Source organism: Sitophilus oryzae, unplaced genomic scaffold, assembly GCF_002938485.1.
Source record: "Sitophilus oryzae breed Bouriz unplaced genomic scaffold, Soryzae_2.0 scaffold_2023_pilon_pilon, whole genome shotgun sequence".
Classification (NCBI taxonomy): domain Eukaryota; kingdom Metazoa; phylum Arthropoda; class Insecta; order Coleoptera; family Curculionidae; genus Sitophilus; species Sitophilus oryzae.
The window spans coordinates 261,956-278,555 of NW_022146751.1; the positions used below are offsets into that span (position 1 = coordinate 261,956).

Below are 16,600 nucleotides of genomic sequence, written 5' to 3' on the forward strand. Positions count from 1 at the left end.
TTAATATAAATTTTTGGACACTCTGTATAAGGTAGTATAATTTTTATTATTGCAACACAATATCTGATCAATAAATAATCTTCATTAAATATTTAGTATTAAAAACTTTGATACCGTTGGAGAAATGAAGCCTTAAAATTTTTACTGCATTTTCACAAAATTGAAAATATTTCAAAAACGGTAAGGTTTGAGTGTGATAAACCTTAACAAAATTACCTTTATTTCAATCGTAGAATCTAAAAATAGAATTATATACAGGTTGTTCCGTTTAAAAAATAGAACTATAATATTTTTTACTTATTTGGGACACTTTCTGTATCTTGTAAAATTATTTTTAAATTGTAGCTCCAATAGTCCTTCAACGAACCCAAAACTTACAAAAATGTAAAAATCTAATCGCTTAGCTACAATACTCCATGTCATATGTGGTAAACAACCCTGTAAGCCTGTAGAGACCTTACACGTTGACTATAAAGTAAATGTCGACAATGTCAAGAATGTCTCAGACTCAGGTTTGAGGTAAGGTATGTCTTTAGAAGAGTATGATTAACCCTTAACCGGCGTTGCGGAGTCCCTGGGACTCTAGTAAAAATAAATTGTTTCATAACTTTCATAGTTGTCGATTGTCGACCAAGCAACGCGCGTCGTCTAGTAGCTTCCTAGTAACTCCCGTCGGATGTTGAGACGACTTCGATCTGCTATCACGGCAAGTGCATCTAACAAACATCTTAAGGTGTACGCGCACTGAATCGGTACCAGTCCGGCGAAGGCGGTGACTCGACTATCGTAGATAGGTAGAGGTAGGAATCTGGCCTCTACAGGCCGAAATGTTTTAGTGGACGCCGGCGCCGTCTATATGTACGATGGTCGCAGTCGCTTTTGCTGGTCGGTCCGATCCGATGCAGTGCCCGCGGAGCCTTAAGGTACTATGTTAGGATGGTTTGATGAAAGTGAGGAGGAGTTTTCTCACCAAGATGGAGAATCTGAGAGCCATGTTACAACAGAAAATGTTATCACAAGTGATCGACATGGCGAGTAAGATGTCTGCCAATGAATCTGATGATCAAGATGAGATGGAGGTTACTGAAACTTTAGAGGACATGGACACAACTGATCCAACTAAAAAATATTTCTGTTCAATCACATATTCAAGAAAAGTGTGTGTTCAATGCATAGAAAATACCGAAGATTCCTAAATAAAAGCTATAGTTTATTTGTTTTTAAACACTTGTCAATTTTTTGCAATTTTACATTAGGGGCAGTTGTATTCTCTTTTTTTGTAGTTCTCACCTTGGTGATCACGGTTTTCAATGAGTAATAGTAAGTAGTAGTAGTAGCTTTTTAAGTAGTAGCTTTTTTTACTTTATTTTGTAAATAATATGGCTGTAAAAATAAAAATATATTTCCTTGTAAGTGTTTAACGATGTATATAATGAAAAAAAAATATTATGTTATGATAACACTAATACAGTGCACCTGTATATTTTGGACTCCCAGGGACTCCGCAACGCATGAAATGCTAAAATTTCTGACCACGCCTGTTAAGGGTTAATTACTCATTTCTCCGAATATTTTTGGTTATTTGGTTTGACTTGGGTTATCCTGTAGTAAGTTGACGTGGACATCACTCCTGAACAATTGAATTGTCGACGTAGTATTCTCGACATCACCCAACCCTCAATTGAAATGTTTAACAAACTGAACCTATCATATAAAAACCAAGAAGAATTACTGTGCATCTAAATTTATTATATCTTTTTTATAAGCGGTTTATTGTACTTCACAATCATCAGAATGGCCTTTTAATCTTTATTTTCTTAAAGCTAAATTTAATAAACTAAAGATAGAAGTCGGTACATAAAAAACTACTTTATTTCTGCAATAACACTGCATTCGCAGTTGGTACTAATGTTTTGCTATCTAGTAGTGCACTTCAGAACTTTAGAGTTATTCAAATGAAAGAAATAACATAAATTTTATGTGACACTGTAAGTATAAGAAGCGATTCTAGGCACAGAATATAATCTGTATTTATGGCTGTTAAGATTGTAACAATATAATTATTTTAAGTACATCTTTTAGATTACAGATATACATATAATTTTTAATGATTTTTGAATATTTATAATTGTATATTCTTTTTGTCTATAAATGATTAATTCACAAATAAAAAAAGAATATTATCATTGTAAAAATTCGTCTATTTAGTTTTCTAAATTCTAAAATTATGTAAAGTTAACTCAAAATAAGCGTTCGGCATTTAACGTTTTATGTAAAACTGGCTAGGTATTTTTACATAAATGAAGAAGGAAATTAAAGATAAAGGATTATACTATATTCATATTGTAGCACATTTTTAGACAACTTTTTTATTTTAAAGATTTTGATAGTCAAACATCAACAAAATATTCCTTCTATTTGAACTAAATTTTCTCGAAAATAAAGACACATGTTTAAAATTCCGTTACAATAAGGAAATAGATTGAAGTTTTGTTATTACAGTGATATATAATTAATATGGTTTTGTAACAAAGTGCTCGCTATTTTATGATTAATGCTGCAGCTCTGCAAACCTTAATCAAGCCTTAATCAAAGCATATGTGTTTGGATTTTGGGTATGGCTTAACACGACAGGATCGGGCTAAGCCTTAAGCAGATTTTTGAAATATAATATGTATTGCCTTCGACCACACACCCGCTCTACCTAAGAGTGACCCGAATACAGCGTCACAGACTCTTAAGACAAGTTGGAGAATATGAACGGCATTTCCTAAACGGCCCACAGACGATTCAATCTGTTGTACAACAAGTTGGACGATTTTGTTTGATCCAACTGTTTGAACGATAATCGTAACGTCTGTGGGCTTGTCGTCCAACTTGTCGTTAAGACGCGGTTGGACCGTTTGGTAGTTCAGCATGCTTAAAAATCTGTCGTAAAACTTAAGGGTTACCTAAGAGTGACCCGAAAATACAGCGTCACAGACTCTTAAGACAAGTTGGAGAATATGAACAGCATTTCCTAAACGGCCCACAGACGATTCAATCTGTTGTACAATAAGTTGGACGATTTGGTTTGATCCAACTGTTTGAACGATAATCGTAACGTCTGTGGGCTTGTCGTCCAACTTGTCGTCCAACTTGTCGTTAAGACGCGGTTGGATCGTTTGGTAGTTCAGCATGCTTAAAAATCTGTCGTAAAACTTAAGGGTTACCTAAGAGTGACCCGAAAATACAGCGTCACAGACTCTTAAGACAAGTTGGAGAATATGAACAGCATTTCCTAAACGGCCCACAGACGATTCAATCTGTTGTACAACAAGTTGGACGATTTGGTTTGATCCAACTGTTTGAACGATAATCGTAACGTCTGTGGGCTTGTCGTCCAACTTGTCGTTAAGACGCGGTTGGATCGTTTGGTAGTTCAGCATGCTTAAAATCTGTCGTAAAACTTAAGGGTTACCTAAGAGTGACCCGAAAATACAGCGTCACAGACTCTTAAGACAAGTTGGAGAATATGAACAGCATTTCCTAAACGGCCCACAGACGATTCAATCTGTTGTACAACAAGTTGGACGATTTGGTTTGATCCAACTGTTTGAACGATAATCGTAACGTCTGTGGGCTTGTCGTCCAACTTGTCGTTAAGACGCGGTTGGATCGTTTGGTAGTTCAGCATGCTTAAAAATCTGTCGTAAAACTTAAGGGTTACCTAAGAGTGACCCGAAAATACAGCGTCACAGACTCTTAAGACAAGTTGGAGAATATGAACAGCATTTCCTAAACGGCCCACAGACGATTCAATCTGTTGTACAACAAGTTGGACGATTTGGTTTGATCCAACTGTTTGAACGATAATTGTAACGTCTGTGGGCTTGTCGTCCAACTTGTCCTCCAACTTGTCGTTAAGACGCGGTTGGATCGTTTGGTAGTTCAGCATGCTTAAAAATCTGTCGTAAAACTTAAGGGTTACCTAAGAGTGACCCGAAAATACAGCGTCACAGACTCTTAAGACAAGTTGGAGGATATGAACGGCATTTCTTAAACGGCCCACAGACGATCCAATCTGTTGTACAACAAGTTGGACGATTTGGTTTGATCCAACTGTTTGAACGATAATCGTAACGTCTGTGGGCTTGTCGTCCAACTTGTCGTTAAGACGCGGTTGGATCGTTTGGTAGTTCAGCATGCTTAAAAATCTGTCGTAAAACTTGGTTGGATCAACGACAAGTTTGAACGTCTCTGGCTTTTTCACCGACTTGTTGCTACTATGTTAATACAGAAATACATCGTGAAGTGAGATTGTGGTGTTTCATCATGGAGGAAAATAGGCAGTTTTGGACAGAATTTATTGAAATTTATAGAGACCATTCGTGCTTATGGAATGTTAAAAGTGAGGAATATTCCAATAAACACAAACGGAACTCCAGCTACGAAGTGTTGCTGACAAAAATGAACACAAAATTTTGTGGTTTTGACATGGTTTGAAAGACATTTTTGAAAGACATGAAGAAAGAAGTTTTTTTTGTGGCATAGTCAAACATACACTGAGTCACTGAACTAATTATTCATTTAAAACATTTAAATAATCGTACTACAAGTCGCTTTAGAATGTCGTTACGTTTGTGGCTAAAAGTATCTACGGTCTGTCTGAACGATTTTTCGTCCAACCTATCGTACGATTAGTTGTACAACCGATTGTATCGTCTGTGGGCCTCTTTAAGTTATTAGGGTTAATTTCTAATTGTTAATGTCAAGAGTAAGGTAAGGACTAATACTGGAAGTATGAACCAACCATTTTAATTTGTTAGGACACTCTTTATAAATACGAATCTTTTTCTTGTACACCCTGTATATTTCACTAAAATTCTCCTAAAGATTTGTTTACGTTTCGTTCCCTGGTTCTTTTCAAAGAAATAAGAATACAACATAAAGGATTAAGATTAAAAAAGCATCGGTAATCTCCGCATTGTTTGCCTTTCAGCGTCCATAAAAATGTCGGAAACTTTTTTTTTGTTGACATACGTGACTTGTGCTCCAAGTGTAGCGTTTTATTTTATTGTAAAGGATGTAGATCTAGAGTCTGAAATATGGGGAAAAGATTAGTGTTTTCTTGTAAAATTGATTGACTGGTTCCATCTTGACTGCTTTATATACACAAACATATCAGCTCTATGACCGGGTGGACAACTCAAAAGATACAAGGATATTTTCCATGAAAACTTAAGGGGATAAGCATTGCAGAATCAGTGGGAGGAAGCGGCGCACAATGGAGAATAATTATAAACTGAGTTAACAGCGACAACCAAAAAGTAAAGAGGCAACAAAGTAATGAGATTTTTGAATGTCCGGAGTGCGGAAGAGAGATAACATACGTATCGGGCTTTTCAGTCACAGAAAAGCTCATGAAAGAAAACGCCTTGCGCCTTGCACCTTGCTCTTCTGATGCGTGTCAAATACTCGTCAGCGAGTAATGGCACTAAAGTAAAGTAAGTACCGAGTTAGCGAGTGTCTAAAGGCTCATTTACATTTGTCTTTTAATGGTTATATTGAGGGAATTTTTGTTTCGTTTTTTATTTCAAAGTTGCTAGATAAAGAACGAAGCGACAACATAAAGCAAACATGCAAGGTGGATAGCTTTAATTAATGGGTATTGATCAGAAGACGCGAATGGAATGAACATATAAGCCGATTGGACGAGGTAAGCATAGTAAGGAAGAACTGCTCGAGACAAATCACCACTGGGAAGAAGAAGCACGGGAAGGCTAAGAAAAAGATGGCGTGATAACCTTACCATCGATTGAAACTGTAGGCATGATGTGAAGAATCAACCAACTAATATAGAGTAGGAAGAAGAAGAAAAAGAGACTAATGATAAAGGATGAAACAGTTTAACCCCCGACCAGCTTTTGATCCCATCCATACACTATTGCGTTAGAATAATACCACAGGTGTTTTTTAAATGTTCATCTGTCCATAATGATGTTCCTTAATGACATGCTAATATTTAAGGGGGTGATTCTTGGTCCTATTCTAAGAGAAAATCTTCATATGAATGTATGTCCTAAACATCTTAATTTCTGAGATACAAGGTGGTAAACTTTTCTAAAAAAAATATTTTTTTCACAATAACACTGATTTTATTATAGATATCTTTATTAAGCTTAATACACGTCTTCTATGCATCAAAATACCTTTTTTGGTGTACAAATAATTTTATTTCTTTCAACCAGTGCCGTCCATACGGGTTTTCTATTAAATATTTTTGGAGAAAAAAGTGGTACACCACCTTAATTTCTCTTAAAATAAAAATTAGCTTCAAAATCTACATTCATTTCTAATTTTTTTTATCTTTTGATATTTTTCGTCCGTCGCCTTAGTTCATATATCAAATATATTATATCAATAATAATAGTCAAATCGCTGAAAATCTGATGGGGTGACTGTTGTGTGGAAGTCATTTCTGCATCGGCTGGAAAGAAATTAAGAAATAAAACATTTTTTTTTTGTATATCAAAATATGACATTTTGATGAAGACGTGTATCAAAAAATATAACATTAGAGATATTTTGAAAAAAAAATAGAAAATTTATGAAAAATCACCCTGTATCTGAAATGTTAAGATGTTTAATATGAAGTTTTTTTCTTAGAATAGGTCCAATAATCACCAACCGTCATTCAAAATTTTTAATACTAGAAATATATAAAATTAAAATCATTAATCACAAAAACTACTAAATTGGCTAGTCATGGCTTGTCTAATTGGTTCTATAAGTAAATAAGGCAATCAATTAATACCCTTTTATTTTCTTTCATGTCTGTCCAAATAAACATTCTAAACAGAAAGAAAAACACACTTCAAATATGTCCAGTCACCTCATCGTCTATAATTCGAAGGTCGATTTGGTCCATTAGTGCACAGGAAGCCGTGTTTGTTGCATTGTTGAGATGAACCGCCTATTTAAAAATAGACAATATTTATTTAAATTCGAAACATTCATTTTTAAGACACTCTGTATAGATAAACAAAATTATTGATTTTTAAAATATTATTCACAAACTCGGGAGAGGGAAATCAGGCGACGAACAGATGTAAATAATAATTTTATTTGAAAGACATTTCTTTTGATCGAGCCTCTGTAAATTTGAGTTGGCTCCGTATACGGTACAAGTACATACCTAGATAAAATCAAAAGCTACTTGCCAGTACACAAAGCTGCTGTATGTGCGATGTACTGCACCCACACGCTAACGTATGAAATTACGACTCTTGATGCTGTTTACTCGATTTCTTTGAAGATAAATATACGTGACTTAATTGAATAAGTAACATGACTTATATTAAAATAATGTCTTTGTAGTTAAATATGTACTTCGATATACACATATTTTATTAACACTCATGAATATTGGTCATTAGTAAATCTATACTAATATATAAAATCCTTAAGTGACTGACATACTGATTAATCACGATCCTGCTCAAACCACTCAACGTAAGAAGCTCAATTTTGGCATACAGGTTGATTATAGGGTGTAGAGGTTCGATAAGTAGGGATTTTTCGAAATTCCAGTTCCAAGAGGGTGAAACCACCCCCTCAAATACTACAATATTTTTTTATTTAAAAAACGGTCGAGTTTCCGAAAAAAAACGCTTAAACACGTATATTTTATTTTGTTTCTTTACATATTTTAAGATTTTTAAAAAATGTATACAGGGTGTTTCGAAAAATCTGGTCATTGATTAATCACGATCCTGCTTAAAGCGCTTGACGTAAAAAGCTGATTTTTGGAAAACGGATTGACTTTAGGGTGTAGAGGTTCGATAAGAAGGGATTTTTCCAAACTCGAATTCTAAGGGGGTGAAACTATCCCTCAAATATTAAAATATTTTTTATTTAAAAACCGGTGACTTTTTCGGAAAAACTCTTAAACACGTATATTAATTTATTGTTTTACATATTTTAAGATTTTCTATAAATTTATACAGGGTGTTTCATAAAATATTACCATTGAGTAATCACGATTCTGCTTAAACTGCCTGACGTTTAAGCTGATTTTTGGCAAACGGATGGACTGTGGGGTAGAGAAGTTCGATAAGGAGAGGTTTCTCGAATCTCAAATTCCAAGAGGGTGAAAAACGCCCTCAAATATTACAATATTTGTTATTTAAAAAACGGTTAGTCTTTCGGGAAAACGCTTGGACAAGCATAATTTATTTGGTTTTCTTACATATTTTGAAATTTTTTAAAAAATCATACAGAGTGTTCCAAAATGTTGGGTAATTTCTTAACCACGATTCTGCTTAAACTGCTTGACGTAAAAAGCTTATTTTTGGCAAACGAATTTTTCGAAAGTCAAATTCCAACGAGATGAAACTACCCCTCAAATATTACCAAGTTATATAATAATATCGCCATATTGTTTTTTCTCATGCTGACATAAATGTGAGAAAATTTGATCCAGTTTGTATGTTAATGGAAATTCTTGCTTTGCTTTATCATCACCATTACAAATGATTAATTCGACGCGAACGAAGTCGCTGGTACACGCTAGTAGTTAATAAATACTTATTGTATCTAAAGAAGCTGAAAAAAGTAGTGTAGTATAACAACCCATGTTCGTTCAACAAAGTTGAAGAGGTAATATTCTTGTAATATTACTGTATAAAAAAACAATTTAAATGAAATAAATGAACCTACGTTATGTTAAAAACATTATTTTGTTGTGCTTACCTGGGATGCGCTCGACAGAAGCAATAGGTATATTGGGAAATTTAAGGAGGATAGGTTATGTAAATCAAACGCTAAATTTGTAAACAGCCCTACTTATTTCATTAAATGAAATGAAAGGAGTGCCGCACTCTGCCTGTAATTCACAAGTAAAAGAGCACGGCAGAGAAAATCCTGATCACTATTCCAGAGAATCCAACTATATATGCTGTTCTGAACTTTAATTAAAGAGAAATAATAAAAATACAAATACTGTCTTCATACCAAGGTTTGAGATTTAGTACATTCATAACTGAAGAAGTTTTGTGAGTTAGCAGGTCCCCACCTGCAGGTATTGAGATCAATAATAAGAGGTTGGTGCTAATATCTTTGGATTATGAGTTATGCTATACCATTTATTGGTTTTGACTGCTCTATTATGTGCTAAGATATTCGCCCAGGCACGGTTAGAAATTATTAGTACACGCAACAAGGCTCTTATTGTCACACTATTATCTATTCTGTCAAAAAGTGTTTTACAAACTACTGTCAAAAATGTTGTACTGTTATCATAAGTTGTGTCTTAAACGTCATGCTAAACCAAAAACATCGGCACGAATGTACAGGGTGGGTCAAATTCGACGCTTTTAAATGGAAACACCCTTTTCTATAGGAGATATATGCAAAAACTAATATCGGTGTGTGGAGCTCAATTTTTGTCAAAAACATGATGGTGAAAACCGCATATCGATATCTGTTACCTTTTCGGAGTTACGGGGTGTTTTTCAAAAATATGCATTTTTAACAAATCACTCTAACTTTTTTGCTATGGAAAATTTTGTATTTTTATGAAAACATTTCCAAAGCACCTTTTTACGTAGAATTTAATGGTATAAGTATATATATTTTTTTTAATTAATAATTTAAGAATTATCAACAGAAAATTTGATTTTTTATATGGGACACCCTGTATATTTTTAATTTATTGAAAATAATTTGAAATTACCTTTCCAAAAATATAACACACTTGATATTTTGCTCGATTCCTCTTCGAGATATAGAGTATATAAAAATTCGCCCGCTTTAAATAAGTAGGCTTTGAACGGCACTGGCTGTAATGCAAAAAAATTCTAGCTGTGAGCATCAATTAAAACGAAAATAATATTTGCTATGAGAGATGCAGAATTTTATAACAATTTAAAATATATTTAACCAACATCAACACATTTAAACTATATCTAATAACAATAAAAATAAATAGTAAACCAAGACATGAGATTTTGCTACAGGTGTTCTACGAGGTGTCTTCTGTTATGGACAGACGAGGCAGTTTTTGAACATTTCTCGCGGAATTCATTAACTCAGTGGGGGTGAAAGATACCCTCTCATAACTGCTAAGTATTTCTCATTCTTGTCTAGATTATACGGAAGAATAAGGAACCTTTATTCTTCCGCAAATATATCCATATGATTAGATCCATGGGCACTAAGTCAGGCGGCTTCGACGGCCAACGGCTGGGATCTTGGTTAGCTATTCAATTATTATTCTTGAAATTGGCTGCAAAAATTTGCTGATAACTTCAGCGTTCAGAGGCGGTGCGTCGTCTTGCTGGAAAAATATGCTTTCGAGTTCCATTAAGGGCATATCATCAATAAGGGGTCCATAGCCTACTAGTTAAAAGTGGCGAACTTTTAAAAATTCTGTATTTTGAAGGGTATTGTAACAAAATATCAAGTGTGCTATATTTTTGGAAAGGTAATTTTAAATTCTTTTCAGTTAATTAAAAATATAGAGGATGTCCCAAATAAAAAATCAATTTTTCTGTTGATAACTCTTAAATTATTAATTTAAAAAAATTATACTTAAATCATTAAATTCTACGTAAAAAGGTGCTTTGGAAATGTTTTCATAGAAATACAAAATTTTCCATAGCAAAAAAGTTACAGCGATTTGTTAAAAATGCACATTTTTAAAAAACACCTCGTAACTCCAAAACGGTAACAGATATTGATGTGCGGTTTTCACCATCATGTTTTTGATGAAAATTGAGCTCCAGACACCGGCATTAGTTTTCGTCTATCTCCTATAGAAAAGGGTGTTTCCATTTAAAAGCGTCGAATTTGACCCACCCTGTACAGTAAACAATTGCATTTAGATTTAATTTTAAACTAGAAATTATTCACAGCATAAATATAATCTATTAAATACATACACATGCTATAAGTATAATAAGTGTCAGATGAAATAAATAAGGAAAAGCTTGATCACAGAATATCACAACAGTAAAACAAAATATATGCTTTAGTTAACATTAGTTAAATAATGAGGAAACATTTTTACTTTACCTTTAATAACATTCTTTGTCACAATAACCAAAATTTACAAAGCAAAATAATATCTATGCGTCTCGAATACGCGTAGTTTAATAGTTATTTTTTATACAAGACGATAAAATGGTATGTCGGTTGAATTTATTACGAGTAGAAAAAATATAGTCTCTTTAGTGGTCAGTTTTGAGTCAATATTTTTAAATCTCTTTCGTATCGATTGCTGATTGAATTGGAGCCAGGAATGGCTCAAAACGAAATAAGTAAGTTACCAACAGATATTCAGACCGAGGCGACAAACGCCATATCCAAACTACTTCCATTTAAATCCCGAATAACTTATGAAAAGGAATACAAAAATTTTCAAAAATGGAAGCAATTAAAAAACGTGCGAGAAGAAATAAAGTTTTTAGCCTATCCTCGCTGTTAAAGTATCATTTAATCTACCCTTGCGGTTAAAGTACTATTTTATCTAGTATTTTTGATAGATATAAGGAAATTTTAACAGTTGCTATGGAAAAAAGCTATTATTTAACACCTATCATCTCTATTCGTTGTCTGATTTCCCTGTCCCTAGTGTACGAATAATATTTTAAAAAGCAATAATTTTATTTATCTATACAGATTGTCTTAAAAATGAATGTTTTAAGAAATATGTTTATTTTTAAATAAGCGGTTCATCTCAGTAGTCAAACAAAACAAAGTCCTCCTCCTCTGGGTGCATGAGAAAGTAAAAAATGCTCTAGCTAGATGCCAAATGTAGTAGCCAAATGAAACAATATTTATCATTTCTTATATATTCAATAAATTACTATAAGAAATAAAAAATAAATTTAAAAATCATTTATTATAAAAATAAGATATAAATAATGCTAATATATTTCATTAATTAATTATATCTGTTTAATTGTTTTCAAGTCGATTAATTATGAACATATTTTTAAACGACTCTGTCACCACATGTAAATTACATGTTTGAAAGAATTATTACACATGCTCATAATATAAATATATTCTTTGCAATAATTTGTTGAACATTTGATTGCAATGGGTATTTATTAACTTTAAATTATCTTAATCTATTATCTACACCAAAGCTTCATTCAGAACCTCGGAATTAGTCGAATAAATTAGTGGCTTCAATTAGCGTAGAAGTTTGTTCCTTTAATTTCAATGTAAGAATTGAGAACGTCAAAATTAGTGGTAGACATTTTCAGTTACTAGAAAAAGTTATTAAACTTTTCACTTTTCCACTAATTATACCTCAAAATTTGCGACAAATGTCATTTTGGTTTTTGATTATCTTCCGTCAGGAGAAATTGTGCTTATAAATCAAAAGTTGACTGTTGACCAAACCAAACACCTTGGAAGAGTCTATCCGTAACCTGAAAAAATTCTCAGAACTTACCACCGAGAAAAATCAAAAATTTTCTTTAATTTAAGTAAAAACAGTTTTCGGATTGTCACGCGGGTTCTATCAGGACACTGTGTCCTCAACATACACCTCAGTAGGCTGAAGCTGAGAAACAACGGCGAATACAGATTTTGTGGGGAAAATGGGGAACCACCAGAACACCTCATCACTGAGTACGCCGAGAGAACGACGACCGTTCATGCTACCCAAGTAGCATTTTCACGACTTGCGACCATATGTTTACTAAACACAACGTTGGATTAGTAACAAAAAATAGTTAGCTCCCTACCTTGGGTATTAAAATAAATTTAAACGTTTTTATAACGTTGTGCCGACGTTGGACTAGTACTACAGCAAAGTAGGAAGCTTCTGCGACGTCGAATAAACGTTGTCTTGTAACCTGTTTTGCTTAAGTGATCTTTAGGTGATTCGGACAACGTAGTTACAACGTTGGATAATATAGAGTTTTCCGACGTCAGTTTCAGGACCTATTCCAACGTTATGCAAACGTCGTCTGTTTTACTAATTCCAACGTTGTTTAGATTTCCTTATTCTTACGTTGGTAGGACGTAGAGTCACTACCTTTTTGCAACTGTATTGAACCATAACCTTAAATCTTAAATTTTCAATTCATTGTTCTGTTCAGTCAGACAGTTCAGTGCTGTTTTTGTTTTTATAAAAAAAAAACTTAATTAAAATGGGACATAAGAAAGGTACATATAAAACTAAATTTAAATATACATCGACATATATTACCGACACTTCCTCGTTTATTTAGATTATAGAGGGCGGCACAAGCTAGACTCTAGAATGACTAAATTAGGCAATCTTGCGACTAGTATACTACCTGTTAAGGCCGAACTGCGACTTTATTAGTCCAGTATGCGACTACTCGAACTACTCCATCTTAATCTCCAAAACAACAAAGTTAAAGCCGCCATGTTGTTAAATAAGAAAATGTTTCGTTCTTAAAATAGCAATTCCTGCTTTTTGAATACATTAACTTGAAATATTTGACCCTAAAAAATACGCGGAAACAATTTTTTCGAATGCGAATAAATTATTCTCATTTTACTAAAAAAAAAATTCAAGAAAATTTTTAAAACTTCTTTAATTTCAAGGCCCATTAGTATTTTTTAAAGTAGAAACAATACATTTATCAATAAAGTTGTTTGCGTTTAACTTTTTACCTTGGGTAACGAGTTACAGAGTCGGTTAAAGTGTTTCAATAATTATGATCTTCAAACATCCTCCACACTTAAATACTTTTGTTTTGTTTTCCTTCACTGCCATCTGACATATGTCTCTAACTAAATTATAAATATAATATTTTTACTATAATTATCCCAATTTAGGATAAAACGCGACTTAGACGCCATATTAGTTTTGTATTTCTGTGAATTAGGATTTTAAACAACGTTGCAGTTTGTACTAAATTACGCTTCTTGCCAACGTCGGTATCCAACGTCGTTTCGACCCAAAAATTATTCTCCAAACTAGTGCAGACTAGGGTTGGCACGAGGTTGTGCCGACGTTGCGCCCCGACGTTTGGTCGCGTGACACAACGTTGTCCCGACGTCCAAATGCTGCTTGGGTATATAGGTACTTTGATACGGCTGATGCCGAGGATGGAGAGCTGGCCTCTGTGGAGCCATCTCTGAAACTGTATAACTCGTTATAACTCAAGAAAGGGTATGCGACCGCGATCTTCTAGATCTATTCTACATAGATCTAGAAGATCGCGGTGATTAACTCCCCTCCTAAACTTTCTACATTCTAGTTTCCACTCTTGAAGCAGAACGGTTCTACGGTTCAGTTCAGAAGCACAAACTGGTCCAGTTAGTGGAGTGTTCGCTCCCTTTCTAGCTAGATCGTGTGCTCTTTCATTGCCTTCTATCCTTTGGTGAGCTGGCACGCCGAGTAGGAGAACTTTATTTTCTTTGCCTAATCAGGGAACGTCTTCTTCTTCGTCGTCTCTTCATGTCTGAAGAATCGTGACATTATGGCAATGTACAGCTGGTGATTTTGATCTTCCATCATTGGCGATCTTCCACCTCTCTCTCGGAGGTTACCTCGTACTATGAGTTTTTCAAGGTTGTCTTCACCTCTGCGAATTATATGCATTGGCGTAAATACAGGCGGGCCCGGGGGTGCCTCCCCCCCCCCAAGTACTGCTGGGCACCCCCCAGAGAAATCCTGAATTATGACTCTTGACTACGTATTAATTTTTATTTGCTTATGATGCAGTAAAAATTACGTTTTCTAGTTTTGTTTAGTTAATATTATTTTGTTGTGTTCAAAAAATGTGTTAATTTTTATTTTTTTTTAGAAAATTTGTAGGTATTTAAGTAATCTACGGGAACACGGTTTGATAACCAAGTCTATGAAATTTATTGATAGAGAAATTCATGTTAACGTTTTATTCAAAAGATGTGATTTTTTAAATTATTTTTCATTTTTAAGAAAACAAAGGCCCTAGGCCCCCCCTGGGCTCAACCCCAGGCCCCCCCCCCTGGCCCACCCCAGGATCAATTGCTAGTTACGCTAATGATTATATGACCGAAGTATTGCACGATGCGTCTACGGCAGATGGTGAATAATCGATCTGTGATGTCGAGTTCACCTAGAATTGACTGGTTCGTTCTTCGAGCTGTCCATGGGATACGGAGCATTATCCTCCAGCACCACATCTCAAATGCATTTATACGGTGTCTATCAGCGCTCTTGACGGTCCATCACTCAGATCCGTATAGGAATATGGAGAACACCAAAGATCATTCGTAGGCAACGTAACTCTACTTAAAATTAAGCTTATCCACAATTTAAATATACAAAATCTATTTTTAACAGGCAAAATAATTGGTATCTCTTCGGCTCGTCTGGTATAATCCTATAAAACTTTAGTGACCAAGATTAAATTTTATGCGAGGAAATTCCGCGCGCTGCAGAATCGCCATCAAAAGGCCGATTGTGAGCCGGAGACGATGATTACACGGCGACCATATTATAGCCGGCTTTGTGTTAAATAAATAAATAAAGCCATTGACATTGTTGCGCTTAGAACGCGTGCTGCAGTCTGCAACATGCGCCTACGAAGCAGATTGCAATTAATCGTAAAAGTAGGTATCTATGGGGGTAAATCGATAAGTTGAAACAAAATTAATTAACATTATATAGTCTAAAGTCAAAATATTGTTAAATAAACTGTATAAAATTGAGGTGTGTTTGTACCGTTTGTATAAACTTTGTTTAAAAGCTAAACAGTGATTAACTATAATAGAATATGTATAGTTAATCACTGTTTAGCCTTTAAACAAAGTTTATACAAACGGTGCAAGTGGGCATGAAAAAATCTAATCGAGTTATTTTATTAAAAACAATTACAGTATGTGTTAATACAAAACAAGCAAGGGTGTATTTTAAAAAGACACCAAATACCAAAAAATACCGGGTGGGCCAATGGAAACTTTCCACCCCAATTTTTCTCGTTTAAAATTAAAATTTGGAAAAATGCCCGAACACGTCGATTTAGTTTTCAAGGGGAAAAGAAAATATCATAAAATCACTTTTACACCTACAACCCCAAGGCGGGGGCGGCGCCACCCCTTGCGCCAAAGAAACAGCACTTTGTGCCTTCTTGGACATTGCAGGGACGTTTGACAATATACCTCACAAGGTGGTCAAGCGATCTCTTGAAACAAAAGGGGTGAACAGTACGATAATTCGCTGGTTTTGGGAAATGCTCTCAACACGAACAGCAGAGGCTGAGATAGGTACCAAAACTGTAGTTGTTAAAACAACGCAAGGAACTCCACAAGGTGGAGTGACCTCCCCCCTACTGTGGAGCTTGGTAGTGGATGAACTACTGGAAGAATTAACTCTAGCGGGAATACACTGCATAGGGTACGCAGATGACATAGTCATCATTGCACAGGGGAAACATGAAGGCACCCTGTGTGATATTATCCAAAGAGGATTCCGCATCGCTGAGAGATGGTGCAGGACTGTCGGGCTGAGTATTAACTCAGATAAAACCGCAGTAGTGCCATTCACCAGAAAGCGAAGTTTGAAAAACTTGAAAAGAATCCATCTAGATGGAAAGGAAATACTGCCATCACAGGAAGTGAAATATCTGGGAATAACCCTGGA

The 16,600-nt window shown here is 34.6% G+C and overlaps 1 protein-coding gene across 1 annotated transcript in view; it reads left to right on the top strand.

Moving 5' to 3' along the window:
• The first annotated feature begins 974 nt into the window (after positions 1–974).
• The window catches only part of LOC115884160 (vascular endothelial growth factor A-like), a 61,163-nt gene continuing 45,537 nt past the window's right edge, over positions 975–16,600 (top strand). The window contains exon 1 of the mRNA XM_030902663.1: positions 975–1,157. Coding sequence (XP_030758523.1) covers positions 975–1,157 — 183 coding nt within the window. The remainder of the gene's footprint in view (positions 1,158–16,600) is intronic.